The sequence below is a fragment of the Panthera leo genome, chromosome C2 (assembly GCF_018350215.1).
Source record: "Panthera leo isolate Ple1 chromosome C2, P.leo_Ple1_pat1.1, whole genome shotgun sequence".
Taxonomy (NCBI): Eukaryota; Metazoa; Chordata; class Mammalia; order Carnivora; family Felidae; genus Panthera; species Panthera leo.
Genome location: NC_056687.1, coordinates 55178203 through 55201435, shown reverse-complemented (window position 1 = coordinate 55201435; position 23233 = coordinate 55178203). Strand labels below are relative to the sequence as shown.

Here is a 23233-nt window from a genome sequence, read left to right as displayed (position 1 = left end):
TCCCCTTCTGATGTCTAATTCCTGTTTGTTTTTTGAGACTCAAGTCTGGGAAACCTCAGCTGATCTGGCCTACCACAGCAAGTATGGGTTTGATACTCATCCTCCCAGCATCCTATACATTTCTCCATTATAATGTTGCATTTTACATTACATAATATGTTCTGTCTGCCTTTATTCTTTTGAATATTTAAACTTTTGAAAACTGTAACGTGCAGAAAAATCTTAACTGCACAGCTCTGAAGTTTTACAAAGTGAACAGTCATATAACCATTGTGAAGGACTAATTGAACTCTTTGCAGCAGTCATATAACCATTGCTCTCTGACAGAGTCATTCTCCCAAATACAGGATGTATCATTCAAGTATAAATTTTGCAAAGATTGTTCTATATTAGAAGCTCAAAATAAATAGATGAAAGAAATCACTTAAATTTTATAATTGTCTTGTATATAAATCTTTTTTGATGTATCAATTTCATATTTATCATTTGATGTATATTTTAAACTAGGTATGAGCACTTTTCTTCATGTCTCAATCAAGTATTAGGTCTTCTTAATGGAAAGGATCCTGATTCTTCTTCAAAGGTGTGTAAAAACATAACTTTTTTGTTTTAAATTTTTGAAAACTGTAATGTGCAGAAAAATCTTAAATGTGCAGCTCTGAAGTTTTACAAACTGAACACAGTCATATAACTATTACCTAGATCAGAAAATAGAGCATTACCAATACCCTAGAACCCTCAAATCTTCATTCACTGGTACATTCCCCTTGGAAAATTGTTTCACGGTGCCTAGTGAATATGCATACACCCTGTGACACCGCATTTCCACTCCTAAGCTACATAGCTAAGAGAGACATATCCATAAGCTCATCAAAAGACATGTACAAAACATTACATAGAAAATGCAGCTTTAAAAATGACACGATTTCCTGGTTTTGTTTTTTTTTTAATGTTTATTTGTTTTGGGAGAGAGAGCGCACACACTTGTGTGTGAGCCAGGGAGGGGCAGAGAGAAGGAGAGCAAAAGAATCCCAAGCAGGCTCCATGCTGTCAGCACAGATCCTGACATGAGGCTCAATCTCACAAACAGATCATCACCTGAGCTGAAATCAGGAGTGGAACACTTAACTGAGCCACCCATGCACTCCTATTTTCTGATTTTTTAAAACATCAGATGCTTAGGGGATAAATTCAACACAACGCACACAAGGTCTCTACTCTGAAATTATAACACATTGAGAGATAGGAGCGCGTGGGTGGCTTACTAGGTTAAGCGTCTGACTTCGACTCAGGTCATGAACTCATGGTTTGTGGGTTCAAGCCCTGTGTTGGGCTCTGTGCTGGCAGCTCAGAGCCTGGAGCCTGCTTCAGATTCTGTCTCCATCTCTCTCTGCCCCTCCCCCACTTGTGCTCTGTCTGTCTCTCTCAAAAATAAATAAATATTTTTAAAAAATTCAAAACATTGAGAGCTATAAAAGACCTAAATAATACAGATATACTAAGTTCATAGATTAAAACACTTGCAAAATCATAGCAGGCTTTAGTGGGTTTTTTTTGTTTTTATATTTCTTTTGTCTTTGGTGTATATGGAAATCGGGAAGCTAATTATAAAATTCACATGGATATACAAAAGTCCAAAAATAACCAGGGCCATCCTGGAAAAAGTGAATACAGTTGGAGGATTTCTAACACTACCAGATATTAAGACTTAACGTAAAGCTGTAATAGTTAAAACAGTGCAATACTGTCATAAGGATGGACTGGAACACAGTACAGTGTCAAACCAAACCATAGCATATGGTCTCCTGATTAATACAGTGCTGTCTTAAAAGTATGGTCATTTCAGGGAGCTTGGGTGGCTCAGTCAATTAAGTGTCTGGCTCTAGGTTTCGGTTCAGGTAATGATCTCACTCCCAGTATGGAGCCTGCTTAGGATTCTTTCTCTCCCCTCTCCCTCTGTCCCTCCCCTGCTTGCACACATGTCCCCCTGCTTTAATAAAATCACCTTTTTGCACCAAAGAATAAAAAAGAAAGAAAGAAAAAGAATAGTAAAAAAAATTGGAAGCTGTTTTTAATTTTTGTTTTAGAATATTTTCTTTAAAAATATGTCATTTTCAGCTTCATCATTTGGTTGCTTTGTGCATTACAGGCCAATGAAATTGACATTTAACGAAGACTTTATATTGCACAGGTTTTAGAATTACTTCTTGCCTTCTGTTCAGTGACTCAGCTGCGCCATGTGCTCACTCAGATGATATTTGAGCAGTCTCCATCTGGCAACACCATTCTGGGAAGCCGTTCTAAATGTTTAGAACCTACTGTGGCTCTACTTCGTTGGTCAAGCCAACCTCTGGACGGATCAGAAAACTGTTCTATTTTAGCTTTGGAGTTGTTCAAGGAAATATTTGAGGTAATATAATGATAACCAAAATGCCTCTTCATTTTTATGATTCTCAGTGAACAGTTTACTTTCGAAAATATTCACAGTAAATTTCAAAATGTTTATATACTTTATGAAAACTTTTCAATTAACAAGCTCCCTACCATTGACCTACTAAATTTCCTTTTTTTGGGCAAAGTCAGGGACATTAGTGTTTTCTTTTCTCACACTGAATAACTTATATGTATTCCTTTCAGTGTAATAAGTAAAGGTATTAGCTGAGATTTGTATGGTTTATTGTTGTATGACTATGTCTTTTGCAGTAGTCACATTCAGCTTCTCCGTCTCAGTGGATACTGTTGACCATCTTTATTATCCTTTGAGTGGATTAATATAAGAACATTGGATTCAGTCACTCAGATGGAGTGGAACATGCCAGACAATGCGAGGCGCTTAGGATACAGACAAAAATTCTTTCTGTAGAGGCTATTACATTCTGGTAGTTTCTACTATCTAGGTCATTTAGCATTCTCTACTGTTTTCCCTGTTTTCATACCATTCTGCCTAACACAGTATCTTCCTGGAGTGTTTCCCTTCATGACTGGATCCTAGGCACAAACAAAAATGTATATGAGTGATTAAATATATTTGTCAAAGATTATGCACAAATTATTCTTTCTGTTTTATGTTGGTCTTGACTTAATCAGTTTTAGCGTTTTAAAAAGCCTTTCAAGATCCTTGATGGGAATTATTTATGGTTATAAAGTATTAAGACCAGTGATTGTTATTTAATTATGTAATTTCACTTGGCAAATTCAGGATTCTTGTTTTGAAATCACAGATACAGTCTAGTTAAAAGTCTTCTTTGCAGTTGAAGGGCACCTGGGTGGCTCAGTTGGTTAAGCATCCGACTTTAGCTCAGGTCATGATCTTGTGGTTCATGAGTTCAAGCCCCTCATCAGGGTCTATGCTGACAGCTCAAAGCCTGGAGCCTGCTTGGGATTCTCTCTCTCCCAATCCCTCCCCCACTCATTCTTTCTCTCAAGAATAAACATTTAAAAAAAAAAAAATTTTTTTTAAGTCTTGTTTGCAGTTGAATAACCCCAAACCTTACTGTTCCATTTAAGAAAAAAGTCATCATAGCCATCAAAACTGGGTAGATTTTAAATAGGAGACACAGGTCAATCAACTATTGAAGTAATTATAAGAAATGTGATGAGAGTGTTGCAGCTCAGTGATGACTAGCTCTGTGTTCTTTATTCCATCTTTATTTTGATTTTTAATCATTGGTGGTGGTTAATTCTCCAGGATGTTGTAGATACTGCTAACTGCTCCTCAGCTGACCGATTTGTGACCCTTCTGCTGCCTACAATCCTTGATCAACTTCAATTCACAGAACAAAATCTAAATGAAGCTTTACTAAGAAAAAAATGCGAAAGGATGGTCAAGGCCACTGAAGTTTTGTTAAATATCCTTTGCTGTTAAAACATGGAAACTAACCGCTCATTTTTTTCTAGCATCACATTTACTGCATTTTTGTCTTTATTTGTAATTTTGTCACTTCTCACGCTTACATCTATTCAGAATTACTGAAGTTTAAACTCTAGAACTAATCCTCAATAAGGAATGTGAAAAAAGTTATCCAGACTTTATTTTTTCCTTATTTTTCTTTGTAAAACTTTTGAACTAAATAATATTTTTAGAATACTTTTTAAACTGAATTTGGACATTTTTATCATAATTTGAGATTAGGAGATATATTCTAAAGTAACAGAACCGCTCTGTTACTCTAGTGCTAATTGCTGTCCCTGGGTGATTTGTGGTGCCACCGTTGGTAGCAGCAAATCAGAGAATAAACAAACATCAGTAGAGTCATTAGTAGTTTAGTTTATATTATAATTTTTACTGAAAATTAAAGTCTGTAGGAATGTTTTAATAAAGATGACATCACACTTGGTTATAAAAAAGACAAATGTTGTCAAGACAAATTCATTTATTTCTAAAGAAGAAAAGCTTGAGTTCAGTTAATGTCACTGCCTAACTTCCATATTGCATGCATTTTTCTTAGGTCTTTCCTTGTGCTAGCTGTTTTCTTTTAGATCAGCTGATTCTACGTCCATATGAAGCCGAAGTTCCATTTTTAAAATATTTCATTAATGCTTTTTATTATCAATAAGGAGCCATTATATCTAAACCATATCTCTTATATTATACCTGGTCAGGTTTTCTTTTTTATATCTCAGAGCAACAAGAATTTGCTCAACTTTGTCCTGCCCTAGAGCAAATTCCACATCTGTTTACTCTCTTCTCTGAGCTGCTGCTTCTTAATTTTTCTTTACCGCAGTAATTCCCAGCCCTGGCTATGTGTTAGAATTACCTGGAGAATGTTTTAAAAATACACCTGAACCTTACTTCCTTCCAGCAATTCTAATTTAATTGGAGTAATGTGAAACCCGGGGGGGGGGGGGGGGGGGGGGGGGGGGGGGAGGGGGAGGTGTTGTGATTGATTGTTCAAACTGCCCAGGTGATTCTAACATGCAGCCAAAGTTGAAAACCACTGCTGTAGAGACACATAATTATGTTGCTTGATCCTAGAGATAGCTGTTATATGCAAACCTCAAAACTGGTACTATTCTGAGCCAAAGCCGACCCCTTTTTAATATAGATATTCAAATTAACTTGTAGTATACAAAATAGGAAAAAATAACTTCCCTTGGTTCAGCAAATATTGAACCATTGTGATAACCTGCTAATACTAACATCCAGCAGAGTAACAGACTTTTGGTCTCAGTCCCATCTCTTGCCACTTACCAGTCACTTAAATTCTCTGAGGTCTAGTTTCCTAATCTGCCATTGAGCTAATAATAATTGTATGGAAGTGGAGTGACAAGATACTTTGTATGAAATCACTCTAGATACTATAAAGTGCTATACAAATATAAGCGGTTTTTTGAAAATTTTTTGTTTGTATTCCTTAACAAAACTTACCTCTGTGTGGAGATGATACTCTAAAAATGCATGTTGCAAAAATTCTGACTACTGTCAAATGTACCACTCTGATAGAACAACAATTTACATATGGCAAGATTGATCTGGGGTTTGGAACAAAGGTAGCAGATTCTGATTTGTGGTGCGTATATGAAATCCAAATGGGACAGAATTAAAAGTTTTTTAATAATTTTAAAAACATTCAATTCATAGTTTATATGCTTCTAAAGAAAGGATAATCTTAACATGTGATTTGTTTTCCATTGTTCATTTTGTGTTGTTTTAATTTGTTATTATCTAAGGGTCTTTTATACTCCTTTTTAGGAGGTTTTTTTGACATTGCCTCAGGAATTATTTTTATGTTCATTTTAACCAAAAAGCATGGAAAAAGAGTCATTTTTTTATTATGAGGAAATTAGTAGTTTTTGTACTAACAAAGGTTGTTCTTTTCACTGGCATGTCAGGACTTTCATTTAAAGGTGGATTTTCTCTGATAGTGATGAGATTATTTTATCCCCCTCCTCCCTCATGAATTAAGTCCATTAACAAGTCTTTAGTGAGGACCTGCTAAATGCTACATACTGATTTGTTCTGATTTCCATAAATGTCACAATTGTCAATAATTTGTGATCCTCAAGAACAAGGATTACCTTTTTTTACTTTTTTATACTGCCTTGTGGTACAAGGCTGAAAACATGGTTTAGTGTATTGGTATTTAGTGTATTAGGTATTCTACACCACTTAAGGTTGTCCTTTATTGTTGATATTCCAATGACAGAGCTAAGAATTAAATAGGTCATGTTGTCAATGCTGCTAGTAATTTGGAGCAGAAAATTGAAGCATGCTGGTATTTGAGTTTAGAAAAACAAACACTGTCTAAACTTAGACTATTAATGCCAATTTGTTTTTTTGGACTTGGGTTATAAGGATGCTAGTCTCTATTGTATTTTTACTTCCCAAAAGAAACAATACTTTGGTACGCCTAGGTGGCTTAGTTGGTTAAGCGTCCAACTCTTGATTTCGGCTCAAGTTATGATCTTGCAGTTCATGAGATCAAGCCTATGTCGGACTCAGCGTGCAGAGCCTCCTTGGGTTCTCTCTCTCTCAAAATAAATAAAATACTTCATCTTCCTGAGGTTTAGAAACAAAAGTGTTGGTTTTTCAGAATTTTCTTAGAATTATGACAGAAATAAATCTCTAAGCAGTTTTTTAGTTATCGAATTGAAATATGACTTATTTTTAAAGCAAACTTGCTGCTGATGTAGTTTTGAAAACTCTTGATTTGATGAACAAGCTTAAACCATTGGTTCCTGGCATGGAAGTAAGCTTCTACAAAATCCTGCAGGTGAGTTTAAACTCTTCAAATATTGAAGTTTATTCATACATAAATGCTTCCTAATGTGTGATTTTCTGTTTTAATATTCTTAATCTTTAGAAAATGTTTCTCTTAGAATTGGCCATCAGAAGACAATTGTTAGTTGTCTTAAGTAGCTGTAATGTTCCCAGTATATGGTGATTTTACATAGTTTTGCAGAAATTGAACATAAATGCTTCTGATTCTAATGTATGGGCTGTTTATGATAGTAGTGCTTCCTCAGCCTTTTTCCTTTCTTGTGTCCTACTTCAGGTTTGTTTATTTCTACTAGTATTGCAGTGAAGAGGGGGTGGTACTTGTTTTGGAGTTTTTGGTTTTGGTTGGGGTTGATGAGGTAGGATATTAAGAGGATAAAGGACACATCTGGAAGAAAAGGACTTGATTGTGAATGATAACAGGACGAGAGAGGGTGTGCAGAAAATAGCTAACTCGCAAATTTTGATGATAGTAGTAGCTGAATAAGAGCTCTAAATGTTTACCTTGATAGCCACAAAACCTGACTTACATGTGTGAGTTAAGTTACTATAATGATTTAACAAAGATGGCTCCGGGCCTGTATGGAAGCCAAAACTGAAACCTTACACAGGTGCCACTTACACACTCTGAGAGCATAATGCTTAAGAGATGGAGTTCAGATGTTGACTCCACCATTTATTAGTGTGGACTTGAGGACTTGAGCAGTTATTTCACTTCTCTGAACCTCAGTTTCCGTAACTACAGAATGAAAATAATGATCCCTCTCCATAGGAGCAGTTACAAAGAGTTACCATGAAGGTTATGGAGATAAAGCCCAGCTCTTAACATGGTTCTGTGGCCTTCAATTGTAACTGAGTACTTACAAGACACTCAACATAGTAAAATGTGGATAATTATAAAGGATTCATATTTTAGTATTTTTCTCTGTTAACACCTTAAAAGTTGAATCAAACTGATTTTTATGTCCTTTAGGAGATGTTTTTCAGAATAAATTATTTGGGGCTTACAGTACTAATAAAAAATATTTGCTGACATGAAAGACTTATGCTTTAAGTATAATTATTTCAGTTACTAAATTGGAATTTTTTTAATTTGAATTTTATTCTTTTGACTTTAATTGGAAATGATTAGTTATTATTTCTTATAGCCAGATTTTGTTTTTAAGGGTAGCTGGACAAACAAAATTCAAAAATCAGTCAGCTATGGATATTTTAAATTCATCCAAATATTGAAAATATGATTTTCATAGGCACAACAAAACCATTCAAAACTTTTGCCAGAAATTTTTAAAGCTAGTGTTCATATTGACTGTGTAGATAACTATAACTAGGTAAAGGCTAATGAATACATTCGAACATCACGTAGAAACTGTTCACAATTTGCCTAGAATTATTTTATGATTTAGCTCTATTTACTCATCTTGCTCTAAAAAGCCTGACATTATTCTTTCTGCTTCTTGTTTTCTGGTTTCTGATTTACTTAGGATCCACGCCTGATTACACCCTTGGCTTTTGCTTTAACATCAGATAATAGAGAACAAGTACAGTGTGGATTGGGAATACTATTGGAAGCTGCTCCACTGCCAGATTTTCCTGCCTTAGTGTGAGTTGTAGTCATTTGCAGTATATCTCTCGTGGTTCTGGAATATCCTGCTATGTTTCTTTGGTAGTCCTCAATACAGATAGATTAGAAAATTTGTGAATTAAAGACATTGTAACAGTCAGTAATTTTTCAAGTGATTAAAAGAAAACTTGATTCCAGTAACTGAAAAGACCAGGTGTATACTCAGAGAAAAACTACATTTAGGTGGTTAAATATTTTATCCAGGCACTATGCCTCTCTGTCTCTCAGTTGCTCTATTAACATAGCAGCTTCTGAACCATGCTTTACATCCTATCAGTTTATTTCTTACAAGATAGAACAAGTTTCCCTGTGTTAGCTGTACTTAAAAAAAAAAAAGGTAAAAAGACATTTAGGTTAGATTTGAGGAAAAACTTCCTCAGCTTAAGGGTTGTAGGTAACCACAGAATTGCCAGAGGATATGATGAGAACCTGCTCTAAAGGATTAAACACTTAATAAAGAACATAGCTTTTAGGACTAAAAAACTACCAACAAAAACAAAACAGAAAAGAAAACAAAGAACTTTCCCAGTTGTATAAATGATAAGTCTAAGCATCACTCTCATTGACCAGATCTGGATCGTTTTACAGATACCAAGGGTTCAGCCGTAAAGAACTATGTGGACTGAAAGGTTGGGTGTGGTGGTAGTGTTCCTAAAGAAAAATCCTGTGCTTTTTTTCAGAAAGTGGAATAGATAATGGTCAGGCAGAATTGTCCGCTATACTCATTAATTTCAAACATTAAGAGAGTATTTGCTGTTATGTTTGAAAAAAATTGAGATTTTCGGGCTCTCTGTAAACTAAATGGTTAACCAAATGTCCAGTTGTGTTCTACTTTAATTTTAAAAAATTTAAGGGGCTTGGGGCACCTTGGTGGCTCAGTCGGTTAAGCATATGACTCTTGGTCTCAGCTCAGGTCATGATCTTCCAGTTCATTAGTTCAAGCCCCACATCTGCACTGTCAGTGCAGCGCCTGTAAACTGAAGCAAGTTGATAAGCAGGTAAGACACTCCTGTATGCTGGCGTTCTGAAAACTATAGCCAGCAGGCAGGCTGTAGATAAAGTTCTATTGCAACAAGAACATAACCCATTCATTTTCATATTGTCTGCATTTTCTGTGTCTACATTCATGCTATGACATCAGGATTAGGTAGTTGTAACTATTAAGCCTAAGATACTTACTGCATTGTCTTTTAAAAAGTTTGCTAACCTCAGCTATTTTCTTTAACTGACTTAGCAAACTCATTTTCAGAATTAATAATTTAAGTAATCCTAAATTAAGAGATTAAGAACTATGGAGAACAAGACCACATAATCAAAATTGTCTTCATTTTATAGTGAATATTTTTAAACAAATAAATGGACAAATAGAGAGCTTCTCAATTTAAAGATAGAAGTGGTCTGGGGGTGCCTGGGTGGCTCAGTTGGTTAAGCGTCTGACTTTGGCTCAGGTCATGATCTCGCGGTTCGTGAGTTCGAGCCCCACATCAGGCTCTGGGCTGACAGCTCAGAGCCTGGAGCCTGCTTCACATTCTGTTGTCTCCCACTCTCTCTGGCCCTTCCCCTCTCAAGCGCTCGCTCTCTCTCTCGCTCTCTCTCTCTTTCTCTGAAAAATAAATAAATGTTAAAAAAAAAAATTTTTAAAAAGTGGTCTGTGAAGCTGCTTCATTTTGTGGTGGGTTGGTTGCTCCAGCTTTGGTAATCTGATATAAAGGAAAGCCCCTGTGTTTCAGAATGGAAAGCTTCAGCTTCACTGAAAGTGGGAGTCTTATCCTCTGTCTCTGTATGTGAAATCTACCACTTTATATCTTGGCTGCCCCATTCTTACTGGTGTTGTCTATGTTTCTCTTTTGACACTGTTTAAGGTATTCATTTGTTTTATTTATGTCTGTTTTTGCCTCTCTTTACATCATCTTAGTTTAATAAGGTGAATTCATATGCTGGGTGGGTGGGTACATAAGTAGGTTTTTGGTGTATGTTTGTTTTATTTAAACATTTAACAAACATCTGGTGAGGGCCAGCAATGTGCAGGCCCTCTAATAGGCATTTTTTTTTAATTTTTTTTTTTTAACGTTTTATTTATTTTTGAGACAGGGAGAGACAGAGCATGAACAGGGGAGGGTCAGAGAGAGGGAGACACAGAATCTGAAACAGGCTCCAGGCTCTGAGCTGTCAGCACAGAGCCCGACGCGGGGCTTGAATTCACGGACCGCGAGATCATGACCTGAGCTGAAGTCGGCCGCTTAACCGACTGAGCCACCCAGGCACCCCTCTAATAGGCATTTTTGATACTGCAGTAAATTAGACCAGGAGCCACTGTCATGTGGTTTACATTCTAGTTGGGATACAAGTTTAAAAAATTAAGTTTCATAATGTGCACTTCACTGTGGACGGAGGGACCTTTCTGAGGAAGTGAATTTGAACTGAGACCTGATGATAAGAAGGAGCCAAGTCTATGCAGATCTGGTAAAGGAACAGCTCATACAAAGGCCCTGAGGCAGGAACAAGATATGGTAAATAGAAGGGGCAGAATAGTCAGGTTGGTGAGAAAGTACTGACGAGAAAGGGCAAGACTGAAGGACATAGGTAAAGGATGGGTGATGTTGTCCATGGTAAGAAGGATGTTCTTACCAATAGCAATATCACTGTACTTAATTTTTACAATTAATCCACACTCAAAGACCAGTTCCGGTGCCTCCAAACCAGAGGTGGAATTGTCATTATAAGGGGTTGTAACTAGAAAAGAGTTTCTTCTGGCAAATTTTTAGGATATTTTCCAAAATTTGGCTTCATCATAAACTCCAAGATTATTTCAAAAACATGTGAAGGCTTATATTCCCAAAAAGATCCATTCTAGAGATTCCCTAATTCTATACTAACTTTGCCTTTTGCTCTATTTTTTGTAATCATTTGTTTTTCTTTTTGATTCCAATTCAGACTTGGAGAAAGCATAGCAGCAAACAATGCCTATAGACAACAGGAAACAGAACACATGCCCAGGAGAATGCCCTTGCAATCATTAAATCACAGTGTTCCAAGATCGGTAAAATGTTTAACTCCTCCACTTTTGAAAGCTAGAGTTCCTGGATTGAACATTGAGGAATTAATAGAGAAACTACAGGCTGGAATGGTGGTGAGTGGCAAATAGGCGTTATAAATGGGATTCTGCGTGGTACATAACAACTAAATATCAGCCCTGATTATAATATTTATTTAAGCAACTTTAGATGCAAATTTGAGCAATGAAACCTTATCTTTTAATTTTTTTTTTTTAACGTTTATTTATTTTTGAGACAGAGAGAAATAGAGCATGAGCAGGGAAGGGGCAGAGAGAGAGAGGGAGACACAGAATCTGAAGCAGGCTCCAGGCTCTAAGCTGTCAGCACAGAGCCCCATGCAGGGCTCGGAACCACGAACCATGAGATCATGACCTGAGCCGAAGTCAGACGCTTAACTGATTGAGCCACCCAGGCATCCCGAAACCTTTCTTTTAATATGAAAATAACAATATTCTAGAAAGTTTGGAAAGAAAGAAAAACATTAGCCATAAAATTATAACATTTTAGCACAGCAATCATTTTTCCCCCTAGTCTTCCCCAGGCAGCCCACCCTTACCCCTCTATTACCTCCCATCTAAGAAATATATCCCACAAGCATATCAAATCCTACCCAGATACTCTTCTGCTATAACCAGGTTAGTGAAATGTTTGTGAACCACCTGATAGGACATTCGTATTTTTTTACATTGTTACTCATTAAATTTTAATGATTTAGTTTCACATTAGACGTTTATTTTTTTTATTTTGTTGAATGTGAAAGCTTTCTGATTTTTGACTGTTAAAACTTAGGTAAAGGATCAGATTAATGATGTGAGAATATCTGACATAATGGATGTATATGAAATGAAACTGTCCACATTAGCTGTGAGTACAAGCTCGTTTTAACTATATGTAACTGTTAAGCTTTATTAAAGGTGTTTTCTGGGAAGTGATAAAGATTGATGGTATGTTTTCTTATAGTCCAAAGAAAGTAGGCTACAAGATCTTTTGGAAGCAAAAGCTCTAGCCTTGGCCCAGGCTGATCGGCTGATTGCTCAGTACCGCTGCCAAAGAACTCAAGCTGAGACCGAGGTGTGGACAATACAAAGATCTAGCTGATAAGTAGAAAAATAAATGAAGTAGTACATGTACAAAACTGTGGTTCTATTTTTGTTCCTGTATTTGAAGTAAACCGTTCTCAGCATTTGACACGACTGTTCCCTCCATCTTGAAACCCTCCCCTGTTTAATTTTGGTCACAACGTCAACTTCTGGTTTTCTTTCTGAATTAATGGCTATTCTTTTTCTGTATCCTTTATGAGTTTCTTTTTCTCCACTCAACCCTAAAATACTGGCTTTTCCCCATGATATGTTCTAAGCCCTTTGCTGTTATTAGGTAGTCTATGGTTCCAGTCATTACCAGAATGTTAATGCCGCCAATTTTATGTGCTGAGCCAAGATCCTTTTTGCTCAGTAGTAAATGCTTCCTATATAGCTCTGTTTAAAAAATAGCAAATACTTCCCATTCTGTATAACCAGTCCTGAACTCAGCAACCTTTTTAAAAATTTATTCTTTTTTGTATGTTGTTCTGAAGGGTTTTCCAGACAAGAAACCTGGAAGTCACACAGTTACCTTCTGTAAGGAGTCCTTTACCAAATCCAGTTGATTCTACCTTCTAAATGTTACTTTTTTCTGCCTTCTCTCTGTTCTTGCCACTATTTGCTAAGGTCAAATCCTTCATTTTTTTATATGAAAACATAGCAGAGCCTATACTTCCTACCTTCAGGCTGGAGCCCTCTTCTCAACCACCCTCCCCATGCATCCCAAGTCATCTGTCTTGTATTTTGTTCCACTCTCCCTTCTTCCTCCACAGTGAGCCCTGAGGCGGTAATCTGATTTTATTGCTTCTGTGTTAAATACTCTGCAGTGGCTATCCATTTTACTCAGAAGAAAGTTTAAATTCCTTAGTTTGGCACACAAGGATTCTAACTCATTCCGCATCTCCTGGCATTTCTGTGCATTCTCTGCAGTCAGCTATATTAGATTACTTTGCAGTTTCTTACGCAGTTCTGTTACTTTGCAGTTACTTGGCATACTCTTAGGTCTCCCTGTCTTTTTACTTGCTCTGCCATGTCTGGAACACTTTTCCTCTTTCTCTGCCTAACTCCTAATAATCCTTCAGGTTTTAGTTTACCTCCATTTCTTAGGAAGCTTTCTCTGGTCCTCTTCTTCCCACACTTGTGAAAATTGTATAACCCCACCTCGATCCTTGATGTCAGAGACTATTTATCTCCCGGCCCCAGCAAGCACCATACTCAGGTGCTCAGAAAGTTCAATATTGTGCTGTGTGCATCATTAGGAGTAAGAACTTACTGCAGTAGTATGAAATTTCCTAACAGACACAGATGGAATCTCAACAGTTTGATATCATTTGTAATGAATTATAATAAAGTCATTTGACTTTTGAGAGAAGCATTAAAATCAATGATACATAGAATACCTTTAGAGTCTTAAGTACAGATATTTTTAAAAATATGAATAAATATAACCATATGCTTTCCTTTTCTTTTGACATAGATTCATTTGTCTTGACTAATAGCATGTTGAATTTATCATAAATTCCAACAAAAAAATTAGTGATATTAAAATCATTTTGTCCTCTCCCTTCCCATAGCGCATTCTTATATTCTATATCTGTTGAACATGTCTTGCATTTTATTGGAGAATTTAATGTTTTACTCATTTTACTGGAAAGACTTATAAAAATAATAATGGGGTATTAACTGTTTTATAGACTGTCATAAAAATATAGAAGGGCTTAGGTTTTTATCTGGCATTTCAAAATAAGAGTATTTCTCAGGCTAATGAATGGTGGGGAGAGTTCACTTCTCATTCTAGTTTTCTGTTTCTTTAATGTTTCATGTCACAAATACTTTCATATTAAATTTAGATTGTATTCTCTGTGTTGATTTTAAGCGTTTTCTTAAACATCTGTGATATGGTTAAGATCTTATTCTTAATTCCTACCTAAAATGGAGAAAACTGATTTGTATAAATTTTATGGTTTGGAGTTGATGGCTAGCCCCAAGGAGCACACTTACCCTTTTAATTGAGTGATGTATGTAGAGCTACCTTCATGCTGTTATAATTGTGTTCATTTTTGTGAATCTGACCATACCAAGATTGTTCTGGTCAGAACAATCTATTAAGTAAAAAACTGTAACAGTGTCAGATTTGTTAGAACTAGTTAAATAATAAGTATGTGTGACTAATAAAACTTTATATAACCCAATAGATGCTAGCCTATTAGATATTTGGTAAACCTTTTAAATTGTAGAAACTGAGCATATTATATACATGGTAGAAAAGCCTCTGTTCTGTTTTGTTTGTTTTTAGGCACGGACACTTGCTGGTATGTTGAGAGAAGTTGAGAGAAAAAATGAAGAGCTTGGTGTGTTGCTGAAGGCACAACAGGTTGAATCAGAAAGAGCCCAGAGTGATATTGAGCATCTCTTCCAACATAATAGAAAATTAGAGTCTGTGGCTGAAGAACATGAAATACTCACAAAATCCTACATGGAACTTGTTCAGAGGTAAATGAATAAAGTAAATATTTCTGTGTAAAGTTAGAATCTAGAATGAACACACAGCGTTTTTTTTTTTTTTTTTCCTGTGGTCCTAAAATCCTTTTGTAAGCATTCCTATGTTCTGATAATTCCATAAGTTAAGTAGTTGGCAGGAAACTTACATCACAGGTAAATGAAGTATTGCTTACTCAAACTCCGGGTCCAAGTCAGAAACAATTCAGGTCTCTTTGTTTTTTTTTTTCCAGTTGACTGTACTTTTTTCATGTATTCATGCAGTCATTAGTCATCTGAGATGTTAGCACCACAAGAACAAGTTGAGTCTGCTTTGTCTGACAAAGTCGAGTCTGACAAATCCCTAGGGTCTGAAACAGTACATAGTTACCACAGTTTGTAATAAGTTGAACCATTTAATGGGCCATTTCTGCAGATCGAATGTGTTGAATATTGCATAGTATTCAGCCTAATAGCATGGAAACTCGGATGTTAGTGTTTAAATCATCGCTTAATTTGTTGTCAGCATTTCTCCTTAATGTCATTTAATATGGTTTACTTATATGTATGACTATATATGTGGAATAAATTCTTATAGGTGAATTGTTGGTTAAAGGGTATGTGTCTTCAAATTTTTGATGGATTGTCAAGTTCCCTTCCAAAAAGGCTACAGTAACTTACATGCCCACTAACAAAATGTGAGATTGTGTTTTACTCCTTTGTTGAAATTTTCTATCTTTTAGGTCAGTTTTAAAACTTCTGAAATATAAAGAAGACCAGGAACAGTTATGTGTTTTCTACCAAACAATAAAAATTAAAACATTCTGGTTAACGTGTTCTTTGTTTTAACTTACATTTTAAGATTGGTAAGATTTGAAAAAATGTTTTGTCTACGCTATTAATACAGAGATACAGAAAATTTTAACTCTGCAAGGTCCATGTGCTCATTTGCCCATCAGCTAAAATGAAGTGTAGAAAATGTATAGCATCTAGAAAATTTGTGATGCTAAAATATCCCAAATGGGATATTTTCTCCCAACAACTTGCTCCAAAGTTTGATTGTTTTAGGCAGCCCTGACAGAGTGGACTATTGTTGTTAAGTCAGGGTGTGAGAAAAAGTAAGCAGTGGTCCCAGAGAAATACGTGGTTTCCAGGAACTGCTGATGTTCAGATAGTGAGTAAGGGGCCAAGAGGTAAAACTCCTGCCTTAAAGGGCCATGTGGGTAACAAATAATGAAGCTGGCTGGGGAAAGATCATTTATAATGGTAGAGACTACCTAAAGGCATTCAAATTTAGAATTTTATTTTTTTTAAGTTTACTTATTTTGGGAGAGAAATGGAGTGTGTGAGCAGGGGATGGGCAGAGAGAGAGGGGGAGAGAGAAAATCCCGAGCAGGCTCTGTGCTATGAGTGCAGAGCCTGAAGCAAGGCTGGGCCTCAAGAAGTGTGAGATAATGATGTGAGCCAAAACCAGGAGTCAGACACTTAATTGACTTAGTCACCCAGGTGCCCCCAAATTCAAAATTTTAAAACTGTGTGGGACAAATAAAATACTTCTGGCCAGATTTGCCCAGTGCCACTAGTTTGTACTTAATGACGTGAAAAGGACATTTTATACTTAAGATACTTGGGTGTCAAAGTATCACTTTAGAAAGTATTTCTGTGTTTACTTTGCAGGCAAAATAAGCAGGACTATTAGATGCAGAGCTCTAAAGAGACCAGAGAAGTTTTGTGTCCTCAACCACTTTGTTAATTTGACATTTTTAATTAAACATATATTATGCCCAAGAGGCTAATGATGGCAGACTTAAGTTTTATGTTTTAATAGACTTCATCGTTTTAGAGAAGTTTTTAAAAAATTTCTGGACCTAACTATAAAGATAACTATATAGCAAATTATGTAAGGCAATGTTATCTGTAAAATAAAGCTCTATATCCATAAATATGAGGTAAATGCCCTGCATATTTTCTTTTCATAGTAAATATTACCTCCAACATCGCCCAAAACATATCTTTAATGTCTTTTTGAGTTACTATTCTTTCTTCTTGGCTTGCTTGTTCATAACATTCCTCTTCTTTCCTTCAGTGTATGCAGTTTGATTTGAAGAAATAATAAAAGGACACACAGTGTTTTCCTCATCATATGTTTGCCTCCATAAAAATATCAACTCATCTTGTCTTTTCAGGAATGAAACCACCGAAAAGAAGAATAAAGATTTACAGATCACGTGTGATTCTCTAAATAAACAAATTGAGACAGTGAAAAAGTTGAATGAGTCATTCAAGCAACAAAATGAAAAGTAAAATCCCTAGTTCTTAATTCTAATTATTTTGGATTTTTCAAAAACAATGATTCCCTTTATATAGAACATTATTTTTACAGATAAATTAATGGAATTATAACTTATTTTAGATATAAAATACATTTTTGGCAAAATGTGAAGGTGATTGTTATTCTTATTAACTGTCTCATAAAATACTTTTTGGAGAGAAAAAAATATTTCCTTGATGTTTTCTTCTATATTTTTATAACTTCAGGACTATTGCCCAATTAATAGAGAAAGAAGAACAGAGAAAAGAAGTACAGAACCAACTAGTAGACAGAGAATGTAAGCTAGCAAGTAAGTAGCTTCTTATTTAATAAATTGTCTATATTTTAACATATCTTGTGTTGGAAGAAAAATCAAAGCATGAATGGTTTTTATTTTGCTTTTTCATTATTTTCTACTTCTCTCATTGTTTTAAACATTAAATCACATTTTAAACAGCTCCCCTTTTCTTGCCATAACATTTTACAGAGCAGTTTAGTTAGACTGATTAAATTGAAAAAGCAATATATATATTTTTTTAATCTGGGAGTTAAGGAAAGGATTCTTTTTAAAATGAGTTTTAAAAGAATGTAACAGCAGGTGGCAGTGCTAGGTAATTTTTAGTTACCAGCTTCTCAATAGTAGTAGCTCTGAAATCCACAAAAAAACATTTTTGTTCTAACTCACTTGCCTTAGAATACAGACATCTGCCTATATAATTTTCATACTTTTCTCCATCTCTCTTCTAACCTTTGAGCTCTAAGGTTTGTCTTTCCCCTCATTACTATATATGTGTGTATGTGTGTATATATATATATATATATATATATACACACACATATATATATATATATATATATAATAGGAACAGAGGAAAAGGGAAAGACATGGAGATTTGGCATTTTTTGTTTAATACTGGCATAGGGGATGAGTTAGGTGGTGTTTTTTATTAATCAAATACTGTAAAACTTTTATTTCCAGCAAGATATTTCCTCATGTTCCTAGTTGTCGTTTTTTTGCCCTAATTACGTACTGCCTAATAAACTTTTTCAGGGTAACATCAGTTATAGGACTTCTGGGCATATAGCTGACTCTGTTTGTTTTTAAGATATGCAACAAAAAACAAAAGTACAAGAAGAAAAGATTAAAGCTTTGCAAAAAGAAAGGGAAGATAAGGAAGAAACCATTGATATCCTTAGAAAAGAATTAAACAGAACAGAACAGATAAGAAAAGAATTGAGCATTAAGGTAAGAATCTGTTGAGTTCTCATTTATAGTAAGTCTGATTTTGTGAAAAAGATGAATTTGGGTAAATTAAAGTTCTACTTAGTAATTGCATTTAGAAGATACTATAATCTCAAAATTGACAATTGTTTTATTATAAAGACTCTTCACAATGTGAAAGGTGATTTCCTAAAATCACCAAAACTTTATTAAATATATATTCTGTGCCAGCACTTAACTCCTTTTAAGTAGGCAAAGAATACCTAAAGGGATTCCCAGTTCTGGATGCCAAATACATCCACATGTATAATTGTATATGGCTGCATCTCCGTTCTTTTAGGAGTAGTTCATATTTGTTCAGAACTTTATAATTTGCAAAGGACCCCTTGAAACATTTTTCTTAATCCTGCTAACACATATATTAATATATAATTATCAATAAGTATTTTAAACCTACAAATGAAAGTGAGTCTTGAGTTACTTGCTCAAGGTCAGTCACAAAGCTAAGTGGAACAGTAGACATACGCAGTATTCTGAATCTGGTCTAGTCTCATTCCACCTGTCCTGGTTGTTTATGTGTGGTAGCTGTGAATAGTGCTTTCTGGCCCATCTGCTACCAGGAAGATGAGGACTAGGATTGAATGACCATTTGAACAACCACAGAGCACAAATGACAGAAGAGGCATAAAATTTAATGCCACATTTACCAATTTCCTGGTTCTCCTTTAATGTGGTTATCTTAATAGTGATTCCAAATTGTAATGTGTAATATTTTCTGCAAAATTTCAGCTGCTAATATTGACTTAAAAAGATACATTGAATGTGTTTTTCCAATCTGTATTATTTATAATTCCTTATCTTAAACTTACTATATAATTTAACTAAATGTAGTACATATTTGTAATGTGTCCTTTGACATGGTTGTTTTACAAATGAAAATTAGAACATCTTAAGATACCTGTGAAGGGAAGACATGCTAAGTTGTTTTCCTCAAATCTTCCCCTTTTCTCCAATTCTTTAGGCTTCCTCCCTAGAGGTTCAAAAGGCCCAATTAGAAGGTCGTTTGGAAGAGAAGGAGTCGCTGGTGAAACTTCAGCAAGAGGAGTTGAACAAACACTCTCATATGATCGCAATGATCCACAGTTTAAGTGGTGGGAAAATAAGTCCAGAAACTGTGAATCTCAGCATATAGAAGTTATGTATTTATCTTCCTGGGGAGGTGTGGTAGAGAAGGTAATTTGTGACCCCAGAACAGTAGTAGATTATTGTCTAATTATTAATTTAGTAAAGAATGTGATCTGATAAATATTTTTATTTGGTCTTAAAAGTTTTACTTTCTATTTCTGGCTTTTATTGCTTAAAGCTATCTTTCATTCTTATATTAGAATATTTTTCTTGACCTCCATTATTGTTTTTGTAAAGTTTTTCCATTTTTCTTCTGATTTTTAATTTATTCTCATTTGTAATTAGATTTTAAATCAAACTTTCTTGATTTAACAATCCTAAAGATTAATAAATTGAAAATACAATTACTAGTATAAAAAGAGAAGGCATATTATTGCCAGGGAAATTTTTTTCTAAATAGCACAAAAGAAAATTCAGTGAATTTAAAATAATTTTGTTACTGCATTTAAAATACAGTACGATATATGGTATTAGTTCTAAATTTGAAAAAATATAATGAATAGTTTCAAAAATAATGTATGAAAATTAGAAAATATCTGATGTGTTAAATGAATACATTGTCACATAAAAAACACTATAGTTTGTACAATTATGAATAGCCTTAATTTTTAATCTTTTTAAAATGTACTATGTTGGTATACCCATATCATTTCCAATCAATTATGAATTTCTTTTGATTTACATAAGGATAACTTGGATTCCACCCTTGCTACATATTCAGAAATCTGTTATATGTTGTTGATTCTAATGTCAGTTGCATTTAATATATTGCCTTTCATTGAAATAGTTTTTAATTTGGCCATTTAATTTTAAGGCATAGTTTAAATATCCTTATACATGTATTTCTTTAATACAAAGGGATTTTTTCAGTACTCTTCATTTGAATCAAATGTTCTAAGTGGTGTTTAAAACAGAAGAGTTTTTATATCGATATTTGGTTGATTTTTATTGCTACTTTTTATAACCATTAATTTTGCTTAGTGTTTTCTTCCCTATTTATATCTTCCTGTGACTTAAGTTAACTTATATTTACTTCTATTTTTCAACCATAATATACCTGAAATTATCTTTAGAAATTAAATATATTTTCATAATTTGCTAATTACATTAAGTGTCAAACTATAATAGTTTTACATACTTGGATACATTTTGTATAGTTCTGCAGATTTTAAAAACAGCATTGTACAGAGTAACATGTTTTAGATTGTTGTTTTATAAGGGGTACATTCTGTTTCTCTCTTGAAATTGCATGCAGTTTCAATTTTACATGAAAAAGTGTTTAAATGGATAAATATGACTGAAGAATAAAAGGCTTTGTAAAATAAAAGAGAAAATTCTATAAATAAACCAGGGGTGCGTGGGTGGCTCAGTCAGTTAAGCATCTGACTTTAGCTCATGTCATGATCTCACAGTTCGTGAGTTTGAGCCCTGTGTCAGGCTCTGTGCTGACAGCTCAGAGCCTGGAGCCTGCCTCTCTGCCCCTCCCCCACTCACGCTCTGTCTCTCTCTGCCTCTCAAAAATAAAAGAAACATAATAAAAAAATAAATAAAATAAACAAACCAAACCTCTAGGGAAAATCAAACTATCTTCACACTTTAGACACTTTTAAGACACTGAGCCTAGCCCAGAACTGCCCAATAGAACTTTTTATAATGATGTAAATGTTCTATACACTGTCCAGTATCATAGCCTTTAGGCACATGTGATTGTTTTTAAATTTTTTTTAATGTTTATTTTTGAGAGAGAGAGACAGAGCACAAATGGAGGAGTGGCAGAGACAGAGGGAGAAAGAATCTGAAGCAGGCTCCAGGCTCTGAGCTGTCAGCACAGAGCCCGACACGGGGCTCAAACTCCCAAACCATGAGATCATGACCTGAGCCTAAGTTGGAAGCTTAACTGACTGAGCCACCCAAGTGCCCCTGCCACATGTGATTTTTGAGCACTTAAAATATAAGGGTAGTGCAACTGAAGAATTAAAATTTTAACTGCCATACTGCTGGATGGTTCAGATCTAGTCCATTTTTCCAAGTATGCATGTACTTAAGCCACTCAATTTGCGTATTCTTAAAGATCTATATAGACAGAGTCCATGTATTTTTTAGTAACCTTTTTTTAACACAACAATTTTAATGAGTTATTCCTTATCTTTTTTCTCTAAAGAGAAAAAATTGTACTTCAGCTTTAAAGGTGAATACTAATCATCACCCACTTCATTTCTTCTGTTTATCCTAGTCTTTCTCTCTCTTGTAGCATCTTTCATATTGTTGCTATTATTTTTCTTAACCTTAGTATGTTAAGTACTTTTTCTCTTTTTTTTTTTTCTTTTTAGGTCCATACCTCAGATTAAAATAGTGTGTGTGTGTGTGTGTGTGTGTGTGTGTGTGTGTGTGTGTGTGTGTTTTAAAAAATTTTAGTTTAAGCAAGTTTGAGCCACTACCAAAGAGTTTTACAAATGATTTCTGTGTATATATGACCACTTCCTAGTAGAGAAAATAAAACTAAATAAATGCATCATTATAATAGAATTACTCACATTCTCTTAAAAAAATTTGCTATGAGGAGTTTGTCCAAGTGTACATTACACAGTTCTTTTTGCCATTTACATTTGCCACTTGAACAGATACGAGCTTCTCTTAAAATTTGGCTGATTGAAATTTATACTAAACTGCCTAATGTCAGGGCAAAACCAAACACTCATTAAAACTTAATCCTGTGTTTTGAGAGTAGTTTGTCAGATTAATGTCCTTTTAGTTGTTTCTACTTGTTATAAAGACTAGTTATTTATGTTAAGGATGTAATGAGACTGTCTTAAGACTGTTGGTTAAATGAAAATGTTTGACTTTCAACTTCTACCCAAGGCTCATGCATAGGTGTTAAAGTACGTCTAATCAAGGTATATTCTCTAAATCTCATAACCTTATTTTAACTTCTTTTCCTCTTTTCAAATAGTTATGAATTGTGTTTACAGCCTTGCTTCTGATTTACCTACTGATGAATCAAACACATACCTTGTTTGTGACTTAATTACTTTATAGGAGTCAGCAAACATTTTCTGTAAAGGACCAGATAGTATTTTAGGCTTTGTGAGACATATGGTCTCTATCACAACTACCCAGTTCTGTGACTGTAGCAAGAAAGCAGCCATAGACAGCAGGTAAATAAATAGGCATTTAGAATAGGCATATAGAACTGTGTTCTAATAAAACTTTACTTACAAAACTGTCAAAACTTTGCTATTGTGTCTCTTTATCTTTGGTAAACTTTGGCTTAAGGTCTGAGGTCTATTTTATTTGATATGAATATAGCCACTCCAGCCTTTTAATGTTTTCTGTTGGTCTGGTATATGTTTTTGTATCCATTTACTTTTAACCTGTATCATTATATATAAAACTTATGATTGTAGACAATACATAGTTGAGTCTTGCTTTTTTTTTTTAATCTATCTTGACAATTAAGTCCTTAACTTTCACAGTCTGCTTGGAGTTAATATTGTACTACTTAGTATAAAATTGGAGAAAACCTGCAACTGCATTGGTCTTCTTATCCTCTCCTCTTCTTT

At 34.7% G+C, this 23233-nt stretch overlaps 1 protein-coding gene across 2 annotated transcripts in view; it reads left to right on the top strand.

The window, feature by feature from the left end:
* Positions 1-19821, top strand: part of CIP2A (cellular inhibitor of PP2A) — a 32864-nt gene extending 13043 nt beyond the window's left edge. Inside the window, exons 8-21 of one of the 2 annotated variants that reach the window (XM_042955187.1) lie at positions 508-583; positions 2192-2410; positions 3689-3848; positions 5369-5510; positions 6614-6713; positions 8203-8321; positions 11277-11472; positions 12188-12262; positions 12359-12469; positions 14774-14970; positions 17142-17255; positions 17494-17576; positions 18373-18512; positions 19510-19821. In XM_042955187.1, coding sequence (XP_042811121.1) covers positions 508-583; positions 2192-2410; positions 3689-3848; positions 5369-5510; positions 6614-6713; positions 8203-8321; positions 11277-11472; positions 12188-12262; positions 12359-12469; positions 14774-14970; positions 17142-17255; positions 17494-17576; positions 18373-18512; positions 19510-19680 — 1903 coding nt within the window. In that variant the 3' untranslated portion in view covers positions 19681-19821. Of the gene's footprint in view, positions 1-507; positions 584-2191; positions 2411-3688; positions 3849-5368; positions 5511-6613; positions 6714-8202; positions 8322-11276; positions 11473-12187; positions 12263-12358; positions 12470-14773; positions 14971-17141; positions 17256-17493; positions 17577-18317; positions 18513-19509 lie in introns of those variants that run through there. The other variant, XM_042955188.1, reaches the window with a different exon arrangement.
* The last annotated feature ends 3412 nt before the right edge of the window (positions 19822-23233 follow it).